Source organism: Quercus robur, chromosome 7 (assembly GCF_932294415.1).
Source record: "Quercus robur chromosome 7, dhQueRobu3.1, whole genome shotgun sequence".
Taxonomy (NCBI): Eukaryota; Viridiplantae; Streptophyta; class Magnoliopsida; order Fagales; family Fagaceae; genus Quercus; species Quercus robur.
This window is the reverse complement of record NC_065540.1, coordinates 39,872,068-39,886,122: the sequence shown is the minus strand read 5'-3', so window position 1 is coordinate 39,886,122 and position 14,055 is coordinate 39,872,068. Positions and strand designations below refer to the sequence as shown.

Sequence of the window (14,055 nt, the reverse complement as noted above, 5' to 3'; positions counted from 1 at the left end):
GGAGCGAACTTGATCTTAGTTTGCCAAAACAAGCAAGCTGTGAGTGGATACCACTAAAGGATCTCTCTGGGAATTGGCTATTATATATCTCTTTTAAATTAGGCAATACTGCCAATTCCAATGACTCCAGGGTAGGGAAGGCAGCACGAGGATTCTGATTTGATGTGGCATCTATTACATATTCTACATCATCACTATAACAAACTTCTAGAACCTTCAAGCATTGAAAACCCTCTTTGTCTAACTCGTACACAATGTTTTTTAAGTCTTTTATTTTTTCCAAATGTAAAATTTCAGATTTTGGTAGCAGCTGAAGAAGCATCCGACTCTTTGCAATATCACTTACGACACATTTTCCAAGTACCAATTTGTTTTCAAATAAATATTCATTTTTCCAAAAATAGTAGTTATGATATACCTTACCTACAGAAATCTGAAATTTTATCATTTGATTTTTGAAGAGGATGTCTTTTGGTAAGACCTCAAAATCTGGTATATCAATTATTAAAGCCATCAAATGGTAGGACAAAGACATCAGTTCGGCAAGGATTGTGTTTTCCAGAGGTTTCCAATTACGATGGACTCTATACATGTACAACTCTTCTAGGTGAGACAAACTCAATAGGAGACCAGCTGGAATTCGCTTAAGAAATTTGCATTCCGTTAGATCTAACAATTTCAAATCACTAAGATTTCCTATTTCTCATGGCAGCTCCTTGATTTCAGAACAAACAATGCTAAGAATTTCTAGTTTCTCAAGTGCTCCAATTGCCGACACATCTTCTAACTTACAAAACTCCATAAGCAGTGTCCGAAGGTTTTGAAGGACATGGATTGATTGTGGTAGTGACGGAAAGGACATACCTTGTAGAGACAAAACCTTTAATCCTTTCATCACTTGAAACAAATTCCCTGGAAGTGCCAGTGAAGTGCGTTGAGTCTGTTGACCACGTGATAGTTGTAGAAGCTCAAGTTTCGGACACTCCATGCTATCAGGGATTCAGGATGCCTTTTCAATTTTCGAGATACAAGTGAAATTGCAACATAATGCTCATATGTATCATTCTCTGGCCATTCTTCCATTTTATCATTACATTCTATAAGAAAACCTTCTGCTTTTGCAATTGATATTGCAACATCCCTTACAACATCATGCATCTTGACACATTTTTCACCTTTCTCACTATCCAACAGTAGAAATAATCTGTTGAGATTCTTAACCATTGTATGGACTCCATTTCTTGCTTCTGCCACATAACCAATATTTTCAAACAACCTTCGTCCCAGTCCATATCTGACTAATTGTTCAATGGGAATATCATAATCTTCCGAAAATAAACAGCATAGCAAAAAACATTGCTTGGCTTCCTCACTTTCTAAATAATTGTAACTGAGCATTATACTGGAATAGACATTTGAATCCAGATTAGGAATATTTTTTGGGCTAGCATTTTTTAGCCATTGAAGTGCAGCAGTCCACTCAACCTTTCTTTTGTTTGCTAGCGCTTTTCCAACTGTTACAATAGCAACAGGTAGACCTCCACATTCCTTTGCAACCTCTTTTGCTATTGGATGTAGATCGGGAGTATCGATACAATTACCTGCCTTCTCCCTGAAAAGATTCCATGCTTCTTCTTTAGTTAAGACTTTGATTGGAAAAATCTTCTGGGTTTTCGTCTGAGTGCAGGCTTCTTCACTTCGAGATGTCAACAAGATTTTGCATCTATTGTGTTGACCTCCATAAGGAATTCCTACCGCCTCTAAATCAAGTTCATCCCAAACATCATCCAATATTACAAGTTTACTCTTACTATCCATTAGTCTTGATTTTAATCTTTTTGCTCTTTCAAGTAGTGGTAGCTTTTCATCAAGTTCAAGTCCTAGCATCCCAGCAATTTCATCTTGAATCTTGCTCTCGCCTTTATTCTGGGACACCACTGCGAACGCAACTTCATCAAATTTTGCTCTGTTGGCTACCACTTTTGCCATTTATTAAACTGTGTACATGACTGCCTAAGCTACAAGTAGTTTACAAGATAGTTTAGACTAGCTTAAACTACATGTAGTCTGTATGTAACATTTAGTTAGTTTTCTATTTGGACACTTGTCACATCTGTATTGGGTAGATCAGAAGTTAGTTAGAATAGTTACAGCAGTTTATTTTTCCCGCCTCTGTTCCTACTATATAAAGGGCAGAGCATCAGATATTTATGTATTGAAGCATATACAATTCTCTCATCTCTCTCACGGTTTGATTACTGTCCACCATTGATGAAGATTGTATGATAGCTTGCATTCTAACCCCATTGATGTTTTTCCTATCCCCCCATACCGCATATCGCAATCATGTTGACCTTGTCATCTCTTAGTGCCTCTAAAACTTCGTTCATCTTGTTTGTTCTTTACTCAAAATCCTTGATATCTTTCACTGGCAAAGGTTTCATTCCCGATGGAGGAGGAGGATGGGACACTTCAGCAAATTCTCCATCGTTTAGCAGACCATCAATTTCCAGAGTCTTCTTCTTAGCTTTCCTACTCAAGGAATAACGTGGACACCATCCATCCAAGCTCATCTTATTCGCTTCAACATCTTCATCAAGGATGTTGTGTACCTTTTCAATCCACGTCTTAACCTCAGGTCCTATTTCCTGTCTATTCCTTTCTGCTGCGCCAATTTCTAATTGCATCCCATCTCTTTTGTCACGCAACTTCTGAATTTTAACTTCGAGATCCTTGATGTTGCTATTGTAGTGAATCAGATAGCCACAATGTTTTTTGATTGGGTCCACAAAGTATCCTCCAATGGTTACTATAACTGAGACAGAATTCATTTCTTTGCCTTAAACTTTTGGATTCTCTGTAAGAAAGAAGAAATTTAAAGTATTAACTTTCATTTATTCAAAACCAAAAAGACGAAATTTTAAGTATTATAACTTTCATTTATTCAAAACCAAGTCAGAAGTGATGGTCACATTGAAGTGGACCTACTGATTAGATAGTTTTAGCGCTGCAATTATCACCAAAGTTTTTAGAATGGTGTTCTTTGATTCAATAAATTAACTTGTGATAAGTAAGTTGGTGCTACGTGCATTTAGAATTTTGTGAACAAAAAAGTTGGGTATACAACCATTGGAATTGTCGACTGTTTTATATTAAGCAGAAAAATACGTTATACCCAAAAAGAATAGTTTTACAATTGAGATCAACCCAGTATATGCTTAACGAGAACTCATCACACACCTACACAATACACAATTAATCATATCCAATCAAAGCGTACTTGTGCTCATAGGAATTTTTTTTCAAGTTTTCCTTTCAAGTTTTCCAGTGAACTTTATGTGTTTACTAATTACTGAAATAAACAAGAGTGGGATGAGACATTGTCCCAAAAAAATGACTTCAATGCTATGTCAATGTTCATTTCTTGGGTTTAGGTCTCATCCTACTTATCTATATCTATATATATTTAAAAGTTGAAACGTAACATTTATTGTTGCTACATTCCAGTTAACCCACATCATCATCTATATCATTATCTTTTTTCTTTTCTATTTTCTTATAATTGTTTTTAACATTTATTTTTTAAATATTTACACTTCTCCAACCTTTCTCCCTCCCTTACTTTTTTATCTCCCCACTACTTCTCCAACTCTTCTCCCTCCTTTATCTTTTCATCTCCCCCACTATCCTTTACATTTGTTAACGTGTATTAGGGTATGTGGGCTTTAGGCCCACCTTGTTTACTTGTATAGCATACTTACTTGTACTACACACTCTGCCTCCTATATAAAGGCACTTATGTATATTCTATGACTTGAGAAATACAATACAATCATTCAGTATTTCTAACATGGTATCAGAGCCACTGCTCTAATTTTCTTGTGTTTTGCAGTCTTGTTTTGTCGGTATTTTCCGCTACCTCATCTTCTGTGCTCAGTAAACCCTTTCAATGCCATCTCCCAATTGCTCCGCTGCAGTTAGAGGTCCTCAGGGTTGAATCTCCACCGCCAGAAGCTCTTTCTCGCCGCCAAAACAACTGCCATCATCGGATTTGTCACCTCTGACCTCCGATTAGGACATAAGACATATCATCGTGTAGATATTCAATCGATCTACACACCGCCGCCAGAAACATCCACATCTGACGATCCACGCGCCTCCACGCGCCGATCAAAGTTTCTGCAAAGTTGATCCACGCGCCTCACGCGCCACTAGGGTATCTCCGATCTTGTTGCCGCCGACACCATAAGAATCGTCCTTCTCCGATCTACATCACCGGAGAAGAAACGGCTTCATCGGACAGGTCACGCGCTCTCACGCGCCGACAGAATCTTCGGCGAAGCTGGTCCACACACCTCACGCGCTGCACGCGCCACTGGCTTATTTGCTGACGTCATCCCTGACGTCATCCCTGCTTACGTCAGCCCTAGCTGACGTCACCTGCTTGCGTCAGCGCTTCATCATCTGCTGACGTCATCCCCTATCAGCCTACTGACGTCATCCTGTTGACTTTTGACCAGGTTGCCCGTTGACTTTTGACCAGAGTTGACTTTTTGCAGTCCAGGTGCTCCTTACCCAGTTTTTCGAGTAGATTTCATTTTTGCATATTTTGCTTCTAAATGAGAAATAAGGACAGGTCTTCTTCTTGTTGCAATAATCGTCACCAACAATCCAGCAAACGTTTTTGCAGTTTTTGCAAACGTTTTGGCCACAATATTGAGACTTGCTATCATTGCAACAATTCAGCTGTGTCAATTTCCGCTACTACTGTTGCTAACACTGAGAGTGTCCAACCAATGGCTCCCGTCTCTACACAGTCTAAGTCTTCAGGACGCACTTTCACCATGTCCACAGATGACCTTAAAAATATCATCGCCAATGTCATTCGTATGGTTGGTAATGCATCTTATTCCTCTTCTCTCTCAGCTTTATCTAGTATGTCTCCTTCCTCTTGGCTTATGGATTCCGCTTGTTGCAATCACATGACTCCTCACTCGTCCTTGTTTTCTGAACTTAAACCTGCACCACACCCTTTTAATATTCACACAGCAAATGGTTCCACTATGTCTGGTCATAGTATAGGTTCCGTTTCGACCTCCAGTCTCTCGGTTCCTGGTGTCTTTAATGTTCCTGACCTTTCTTACAATTTATTTTATGTGGGACAATTAGCTGAGTTAGGTTATCGCATTATCTTTGATTATTCTGGGTGTATTGTGCAGGATCCAAGGACGGGACAGGAGCTTGGGACCGGTCCCAGAATTGGGCGTATGTTTCCTGTGGACAACCTTCGTCTTCCACTTGTGCATCCTGTTTCTGTTGTTGCAGCTGCTGCAGTTTCTTCTACTCCTTCCCTTGCACTTTGGCATACTCGACTTGGTCACGCATCTTCCTCTCGTGTACAACAATTAGCTTCTAGAGGTTTGTTAGGTTCAGTGTCTACAGAAAATTTTGATTGTGTTTCATGTCAGTTAGGAAAACAACCAGCTTTGTCTTTCAATACTAGTGAATCAATATCCACTGATATCTTTGACCTTATTCATTCTGATGTTTGGGGGCCTTCCTCTGTCTCTAGTATTGGTGGGTCTCGATATTTTGTTGTCTTTGTTGATGATTACTCTCGCTATAGCTGGATTTTTAATATGAAACATCGTTCTGAGTTATTGCAAGTATATTCTAATTTTGCAAAAATGGTTGAAACTCAATTTTCCAAACGTATCAAAATTTTTCGATCTGATAATGCTCTTGAGTACACTCAATATGCTTTCCAAGCTATTCTGCATTCCTATGACACTGTTCATCAACTAACTTGTCCAGGTACCTCTCAGCAAAATGGTAGAGCCGAACGAAAACTTCATCATATTCTTGACACTGTTCGTGCTCTTCTTCTCTCTGCCAAAGTTCCTGCTCCTTTTTGGGGTGAAGCTGCCCTTCATGCTGTTCATGCTATTAATCGCATTCCAAGTCCTGTTATTCAAAATCAAACTCCATATGAGCGCCTATTTGGGTCACCTCCAGACTATCACCACCTTCGCTCCTTCGGTTCTGCTTGTTTCGTTCTTCTTCAGCCACATGAGCATAACAAACTTGAGCCTAGGTCAAGGCTTTGTTGTTTTCTTGGCTATGGCGAAACTCAAAAGGGGTATCGGTGTTATGATCCTGTCTCTCATCGTCTTCGTATCTCCCGCAATGTTGTCTTTTGGGAACATCGCTCCTTTGTCGAGCTCTCTCACTTCCGTGCCTCCCTATCTTCCTCCTCTGTTTTAGATCTTTTTCCAAATGAGGCATATATTCCTTCTGTAGTTGCTCCTGATCCTCCTATAGACTTCTCTATCCAACCACCAGATACCTTTGATCCCTTTCCTAGTTCACCCTTTAATGAACAGGTGGAAGATGCACAGGTTGAAGACGAGCTACCCAACCTTGAGCTTGGGTCCCCTGCTCCTGCTCCGCCTGAAGATCTTGCACAAGACATTCCACCTCGTCACTCAACTCGGGTAAGATCCATTCCTACACATTTACTTGATTATCATTGTTACACTGCCCTTGCTACACTGCATGAGCCTCACACCTATCGTGAGGCTTCCACTGACCCTTTATGGCAGATTGCAATGAAAGAGGAACTTGATGCATTATCTAAAAACCATACTTGGGATTTGGTGACTCTCCCCCCTGGGAAATCTGTGGTTGGTTGTAAGTGGATCTACAAGATTAAGACTCACTCTGATGGGTCCATTGAGCGCTACAAAGCTCGTCTTGTTGGAAAAGGTTTTACACAGGAGTATGGGATTGATTATGAAGAGACCTTTGCTCCGATTGCTCGTATCTCATCTGTTCGAGCTCTCTTAGCTATTGCTGCTGCCAGAAAATGGGACATTTTTCAGATGGATGTCAAAAATGCATTCCTTAATGGGGATTTAAGTGAAGAAGTTTATATGCAACCTCCTCTTGGTCTCTCTGTTGAATCAAATAAGGTTTGTTACCTTCGGCGTGCTCTTTATGGCCTTAAACAAGCTCCACGAGCTTGGTTTGCCAAATTCAGCTCTACCATCTCTCGCTTAGGTTACATGGCCAGTCATTATGAGTCTGCCTTATTTCTTCGTCGCACTGACAAAGGCACTATTTTACTTCTTCTGTATGTGGATGATATGATCATAACTGGTGATGACCTCAGTGGCATTCAAGAACTCAAGGATTTTCTCAGTCAGCAATTTGAGATGAAAGATCTTGGACATCTCAGCTACTTCTTGGGTCTTGAAATCACTCATTCTACAGATGGACTTTATATTACTCAAGCCAAGTATGCCTCTGAACTCTTGTCTCGAGCTGGACTCACTGATAGCAAGACTGTTGACACTCCAGTTGAGCTTAATGCGCATCTGACTCCGTCAGGGGGGAAACCGTTGTCTAATCCCTCTCTTTACAGACGCTTAGTTGGCAGCTTAGTTTATCTCACTGTCACTCGTCCAGACATTTCCTATGCTGTTCACCAGGTGAGTCAGTATCTGTCTGCTCCACGATCGACTCACTATGCTGCTGTTCTGCGCATTCTTCGATACCTAAAGGGCACTCTCTTCGATGGTCTTTTCTACTCTGCTCAGTCTCCTCTTGTACTCCGTGCATTTTCTGATGCTGATTAGGCAGGAGATCCCACTGATCGCAGGTCCACCACTGGTTATTGCTTTCTTCTTGGTTCTTCTCTGATTTCTTGGCGAAGCAATAAACAAACTCATGTGGCCCGCTCCAGTACTGAAGCAGAATATCGTGCCCTTACGGATACCACATCTGAGCTACTTTGGCTACGGTGGCTTCTCAAAGACTTAGGTGTATCCACATCATCTGCTACTCCTCTTTATTGTGACAACCAGAGTGCCATTCATATTGCTCACAATGATGTCTTCCATGAACGGACTAAACACATCGAGATCGATTGTCATTTTATCCGTTATCATCTTGTCCATGGTGCTCTCAAGCTGATCTCAGTTTCTTCTAAAGATCAACTTGCAGATATCTTCACCAAGTCACATCCTAAGGGACGTCTTCGCACTTTGGTTGACAACCTCAAGTTGGTCTCACATCCACCTTGAGTTTGAGGGGGGATGTTAACGTGTATTAGGGTATGTGGGCTTTAGGCCCACCTTGTTTACTTGTATAGCACACTTACTTGTACTACACACTCTGCCTCCTATATAAAGGCACTTATGTATATTCTATGACTTGAGAAATACAATACAATCATTCAGTATTTCTAACAACATTAATATCATTTTTCCTCTTTCCCTTCATCTTCTTTTATTTTTGTCTCTTTTTATTCACACCCTCTTACTATAAATTTATCACTCTTTCTTTCATTCTATGCATAGTTTTCCCTCACAAAAAAAAAAAAAAAAAGGTTCTCTCTCTCTCTCTCTCTCTCTCTCTCTCAATTTTTTGGTAGTTGGAATTTTTATTTTTCTTGTATCATTGCTTTAGATTGATAATTTTTTTTATTCTTTAAAACTCTACTTTAGGTTAATGTGATGTAGTTTTTTCTTTTAAATTGCTTTTTTTTCTTTGTTCTCTTTGATTGTTAAATTTTATCCTATTACTTTATAAAGAATTAAATATAGCATATAAAAATATAATATTATTCTATTACATAGTATGATTTGGAAAATTTGGTACTTTTTTTTTTTTTAATTTTTTTTTTGGCTCTCTTTGGTTGTTAAATTTTATCATATTGCGTTATAAAGAATTAAATATAGTATATAAAAATATAATATTATTTTATTATATAGCATGATTTGGATAATTTAGTATTTATTGTAATTTGGTATTTATTCTATTACATAGCATTATTTTTTTATAGTGCTCAATTTATATGTTAAACTATAAGACTTTACTAATTTTTGTTTTTTTTTTTAATCTTTTGTGGTGGATAAAGTACTCTTAATAATTGTTTATTTGATAATATGTTTTGGGTGGATGAAATTGATAGTTTTTAGACCCCTTAAACAATTTATTAAACCTAGGTAATTAGCCAAGTTGTTACTTAGTCCAATTAAATAAGTCTAGGTTAACACAAAATAAAAGATCAAATCATGCAAAGCAGCGGAAAATAAATAACACAAGATATGATCACCCAGAAAACCAAACCGGTAAAAACTTGGGGAGGATTTGACCTAGCTATCCTCAAGGTAAACTTGAATCCACTATCTTGAAAGAATCGAAGTTCATACAATAAGACTTACAAACCCCCACGCTCGACTTCTTATTGCTACCAACCAGTAGAACTTACTGACACGACCATGTGCAAGCTCCGAATCCACGGACTCCTTCTTTCTTGGATTCCCACCAGCTACAAGCACACCCGCTTGTGTATTCTTTAAGCTTTAATGGTAGCAACTGAATTGATCATCAAGGTGTAGATAAATCTTCTCCTTGAAAACCCTAAGTTTGTGTAAAGGAAAGCTCCTCTAGATCTCACAAGAGATTTACACAAACCGCAAATATGAGCAACACTAAAACATGGCTAGAGTTTGCCTTTTATACTTAGGACAAATAAGAAACCCTAAAACGTTTTAAAACAAATAGGGCTGAGTTGAACGAATCTGCAGAAAAGCAATCTGCCCGAGCTTTGATCGGTCGAGCCTAAGCTTCGATCGGTCGAGCCAGGCTGAAAGGCACAATGCCTCCTGCTTTAACTCGATTCCAACTTTACATTGATACACAACTTTGAGCTAGCTTAAAATACTTCTAAACACATTGTTTTGATCATGATTTGCCAACAATACACATTAGAGTTCTAAACACATAAAATCCTAAACTTTAGAACCTAACATAAATTACTATTTCTGCAAAGAAATTAACCTTAATAGATTATCAACAACAAATTGTTTTTACTAATTGGTCCAATTAATCATTGTTAAGTTTATTAATTTTCTTAGTTACATTTTTCGATGTTTTGGATTGTAAGTAGAAAAACTAAGGTTTGAGAAAGTTTGTTTAAAACTAAAAGAATAATTTCCAAATTTTATATTTTTTTTAATGATTCACAAAATGTTATAAATAACTTTTATTAAAAAATGAATATATTCGTTAACTTGCCTTTTAAATTTCTGAGAAAAATTGTATTGTTTTCATTTTGATACGACAAAATTTATATTTATGATTGTTCTTATATTACTTTTATGATTGTTCCTATAATAAATAAAAATATGATTATGAAATACATTATTCTTTATTAAATTAGTTTAAATTGTTAAAAAAAAAAAATCACCATAAAAATAATTATCACGCACAACGCACGGATTCGCGGCTAGTAGATGTAGTTGGCAAACACAAAAATCTCACTAGACAAACATATAACCTTGAACTTGTATGAGCATAAAATTTTGACATTAATTAAAAAAAAAAAAAAAAAAAAACCATTGAGCATGCTGTGGTGTGTGTGATGAAGCTTGAATACCATAAGTATAATCCATTTTTTCAATGGTGTCTAATTTTACCAATTAAGTATTTTTTTGATTTTTTAAAACAATGTAATGGTAATGACATTATTTATGGTATTACATGCCTTTGGTTCGAACCCCTCCACCCTCTACTCTATTATTACGTATTAAAAAAGAGAGTATAAAAAGTATAATAAAATTCAAAAATAAATTAAGAAAAAAACAACTTTTCTTCAGATTTTTTTTAAGTCAGTTTTTTCAAAGTATGAATTTCAAAACGTGTGTATGGGTATAAGATTTTGGATATTCTAAACCACGTTTATCAGTTCATGTAAGTTTTATTAACGTATAATTCTATCCACATTAATAAATACATCAATCCTTTAAAAAATCAGAAGTTGTTAGTTTTTCTATACAATCCTCCAGTGTATAAACTGATCGGGTAAAACTTAACGAGAACTCATCACACACCTACACAATACACAATTAATCATATCCAATCAAAGCATACTCGTGCTCATAGGATTTTTTTTTTCAAGTTTTCCTTTCAAGTTTTCCAGTGAACTTTATGTGTTTACTAATTACTGAAATAAACAAGAGTGGAATGAGACATTGTCCCAAAAAATGACTTCAATGCTATGTCAATGCTCATTTCTTGGGTTTAGGTCTCATCCTATTTATCTATATCTATATATATCTAAAAGTTGAAGTGTAACATTTATTGTTGCTATATTCCAATTAAGCCACATCATCATCTACATCATTATTTTTTTTCTTTTCTATTTTCTTATAATTGTTTTTAACATTTATTTTTTTAATATTTACACTTCTCCAACCTTTCTCCCTCCCTTACCTTTTTATCTCCCCACTACTTCTCCAACCCTTCTCCCTCCTTTATCTTTTCATCTCCCCCACTACCCTTTACATTAATATCATTCTTCCTCTTTCCCTTCATCTTCTTTTATTTTTGTCCCTTCTTATTCACACTCTCTTACTATAAATTTATCACTATTTCTTCCATTCTTAGTTTTCCCTCACCCAAAAAAAAAAAAAAAAAGGGTTCTCTCTCTCTCTCTCTCTCTTTCTCTCTCTCTCTCTCACAATTTTTTGGTAGTTGGAATTTTTATTTTTCTTGTATCGTTGCTTTAGATTGATAATTTTTTTTATTCTTTAAAACTCTACTTTAGGTTAATGTGATTTAGTTTTTTCTTTGTTCTCTTTGATTGTTAAATTTTATCCTATTACTTTATAAAGAATTAAATATAGCATATAAAAATATAATATTATTCTATTATAAAGTATGATTTGGAAAATTTGGTACTTTTTTTTTGTTTTTAATTTTTTTTTTGGCTCTCTTTGGTTGTTAAATTTTATCATATTGCTTTATAAAGAATTAAATATAGTATATAAAAATATAATATTATTCTATTACATAACATGAGTTGGATAATTTAGTATTTATCGTAATTTGGTATTTATTCTATTACACAACATTATTTTTTTATAGTGCTCAATTTATATGTTAAACTATAAGACTTTACTAATTTTTTTTTATTTTTTAATCTTTTGTGGTGGACAAAGTACTCTTAATAATTGTTTATTTGATAATATGTTTTGGGTGGATGAATTTACTATTTCTGCAAAGAAAATAACCTTAATAGATTATCAATAACAAATTGTTTTTACTAATTGGTCCAATTAATCATTGTTAAGTTTATTAATTTTCTTAGTTACATTTTTCAATGTTTTGGATTGTAAGTAGAAAAAATAAGGTTTGAGAATGTTTGTTTAAAACTAAAAGAATAATTTCCAAATTTTATATTTTTTTAATGATTCACAAAATGTCATAAATAACTTTTATTAAAAATGAATATTTTCGTTAACTTGCCTTTTAAATTTCTGAGAAAAATTGTATTTTTTTTCATTTTGGTACGACAAAATTTATATTTATAATTGTTCTTATATTACTTTTATGATTGTTCCTATAATAAATAAAAATATGATCATGAAATACATTATTCTTTATTAAATTAGTTTAAATTGTTAAAAAAAAAAAGAAAATCACCATAAAAATGATTATCACACACAACGTACGGATTTGCGGCTAGTAGATGTAGTTGGCAAACACAAAAATCTCACTAGACAAACATATAACCTTGAACTTGTATGAGCTTAAATTTTTGACATTAAAAAAAAAAAAAAAAAAAAAACCATTGAGCATGCTGTGGCGTGTGTGATGAAGCTTGAATACCATAAGTATAATCCATTTTTTCAATGGTGCCTAATTTTACCAATTAAGTATTTTTTGATTTTTTTTAAACAATGTAATGGTAATTACATTATTTATGGTACTACATGCCTTTGGTTCGAACCCCTCCTCCCTCTCCTCTATTATTACATATTAAAAAAGAGAGTATAAAAAGTATAATAAAATTCAAAAATAAATTAACAAAAAAACAACTTTTCTTCATTTTTTTTAAAGTCAGTTTTTTCAAAGTATGAATTTCAAAACGTGTGTATGGGTATAAGATTTTGGATATTCTAAACCACGTTTATCAGTTCATGTAAGTTTTATTAACGTATAATTCTATCCACATTAATAAATACATCAATCCTTTAAAAAATCAAAAGTTAGTTTTTCTATACAATACTCCAGTGTATAAACTGATCGGGTAAAGTCATCAACTTTATATAGGATATTATTAAAGATTATAGATGCATGCACAATACATATCTTTCTAAAAGAAACCCGAACAGCAAGTACGTAGAATAGTAAAAGAAAAGAATATCATGGATTTTTTTATTAATGAGTCTTGATGCCCAAAATTGCAAACATCTTGGATCAAGAAGTAAATCCCAAGACCCAATAAATTCGGGTCTTAAGGAGTAGAGAATTAAGCTTGATAGGCCAAGAATGTATTGACCCCTTGTGATAAATTAATTGATTAATTAGCTAAATTTATTAATTAATCAAATTAACATGCAATGTATGTGACAGCACAAACAAATCACCAATTAAACTAAGTATGCAGCAGAAATCAAATTGACACGGTGATTTGTTTACGAATGGGAAAAACCATCGAAACAAAACCCTACCGGATGATTTTAAGGTCATCACTCCTAAGAATCCACTATTATCAAAACAAGCAGTTACAAGTAAAAGAATCTCAGTACCCTATACCAACCTACGGTTGAACCTTACCCCAATACCCAATTGGACTTGTTCTGTAGTGACAATCTCTTCTTTTGATGCACGGCTCCCAGTACGTGACTAACCAATTGCGCGAATCCTAGTACGCAACTTACTCCTTTGTACGAATCCAAGTACGTGACAAACTCCACAGCAACCCTTTGGTTGTTGTAGTTGATTTGCAGTACGTTCACATAGAAACACCAATAAAATCTCTAATGTTGGTGTAAGAGACTTTGCTTGGTTACAGAACCCAAAGACATACAAGAAACGCGGCAAGAACTCTTTCTGCTGTAGGAGGAGGCTGGGGTTTCAAAAAGAAAATCTTATGAAACTCTCTAGGGTTAGGTTTTTCTTTTTCCACCTCCTTTAAATAGGAGCTTAATGGGCTTTCCTATTCCAAATAGGTTTACACAAACCTTGGGCTTTCCTAGTCCA

At 35.4% G+C, this 14,055-nt stretch overlaps 1 protein-coding gene across 1 annotated transcript in view; it reads right to left on the bottom strand.

The window, feature by feature from the left end:
* LOC126693407 (probable disease resistance protein At1g61310) overlaps positions 1-1,864 on the bottom strand; it is a 44,834-nt gene extending 42,970 nt beyond the window's left edge. The window contains exon 1 of the mRNA XM_050389362.1: positions 1,558-1,864. Coding sequence (XP_050245319.1) covers positions 1,558-1,818 — 261 coding nt within the window. The 5' untranslated portion in view covers positions 1,819-1,864. The remainder of the gene's footprint in view (positions 1-1,557) is intronic.
* Between the last annotated feature and the right edge of the window lie 12,191 nt (positions 1,865-14,055).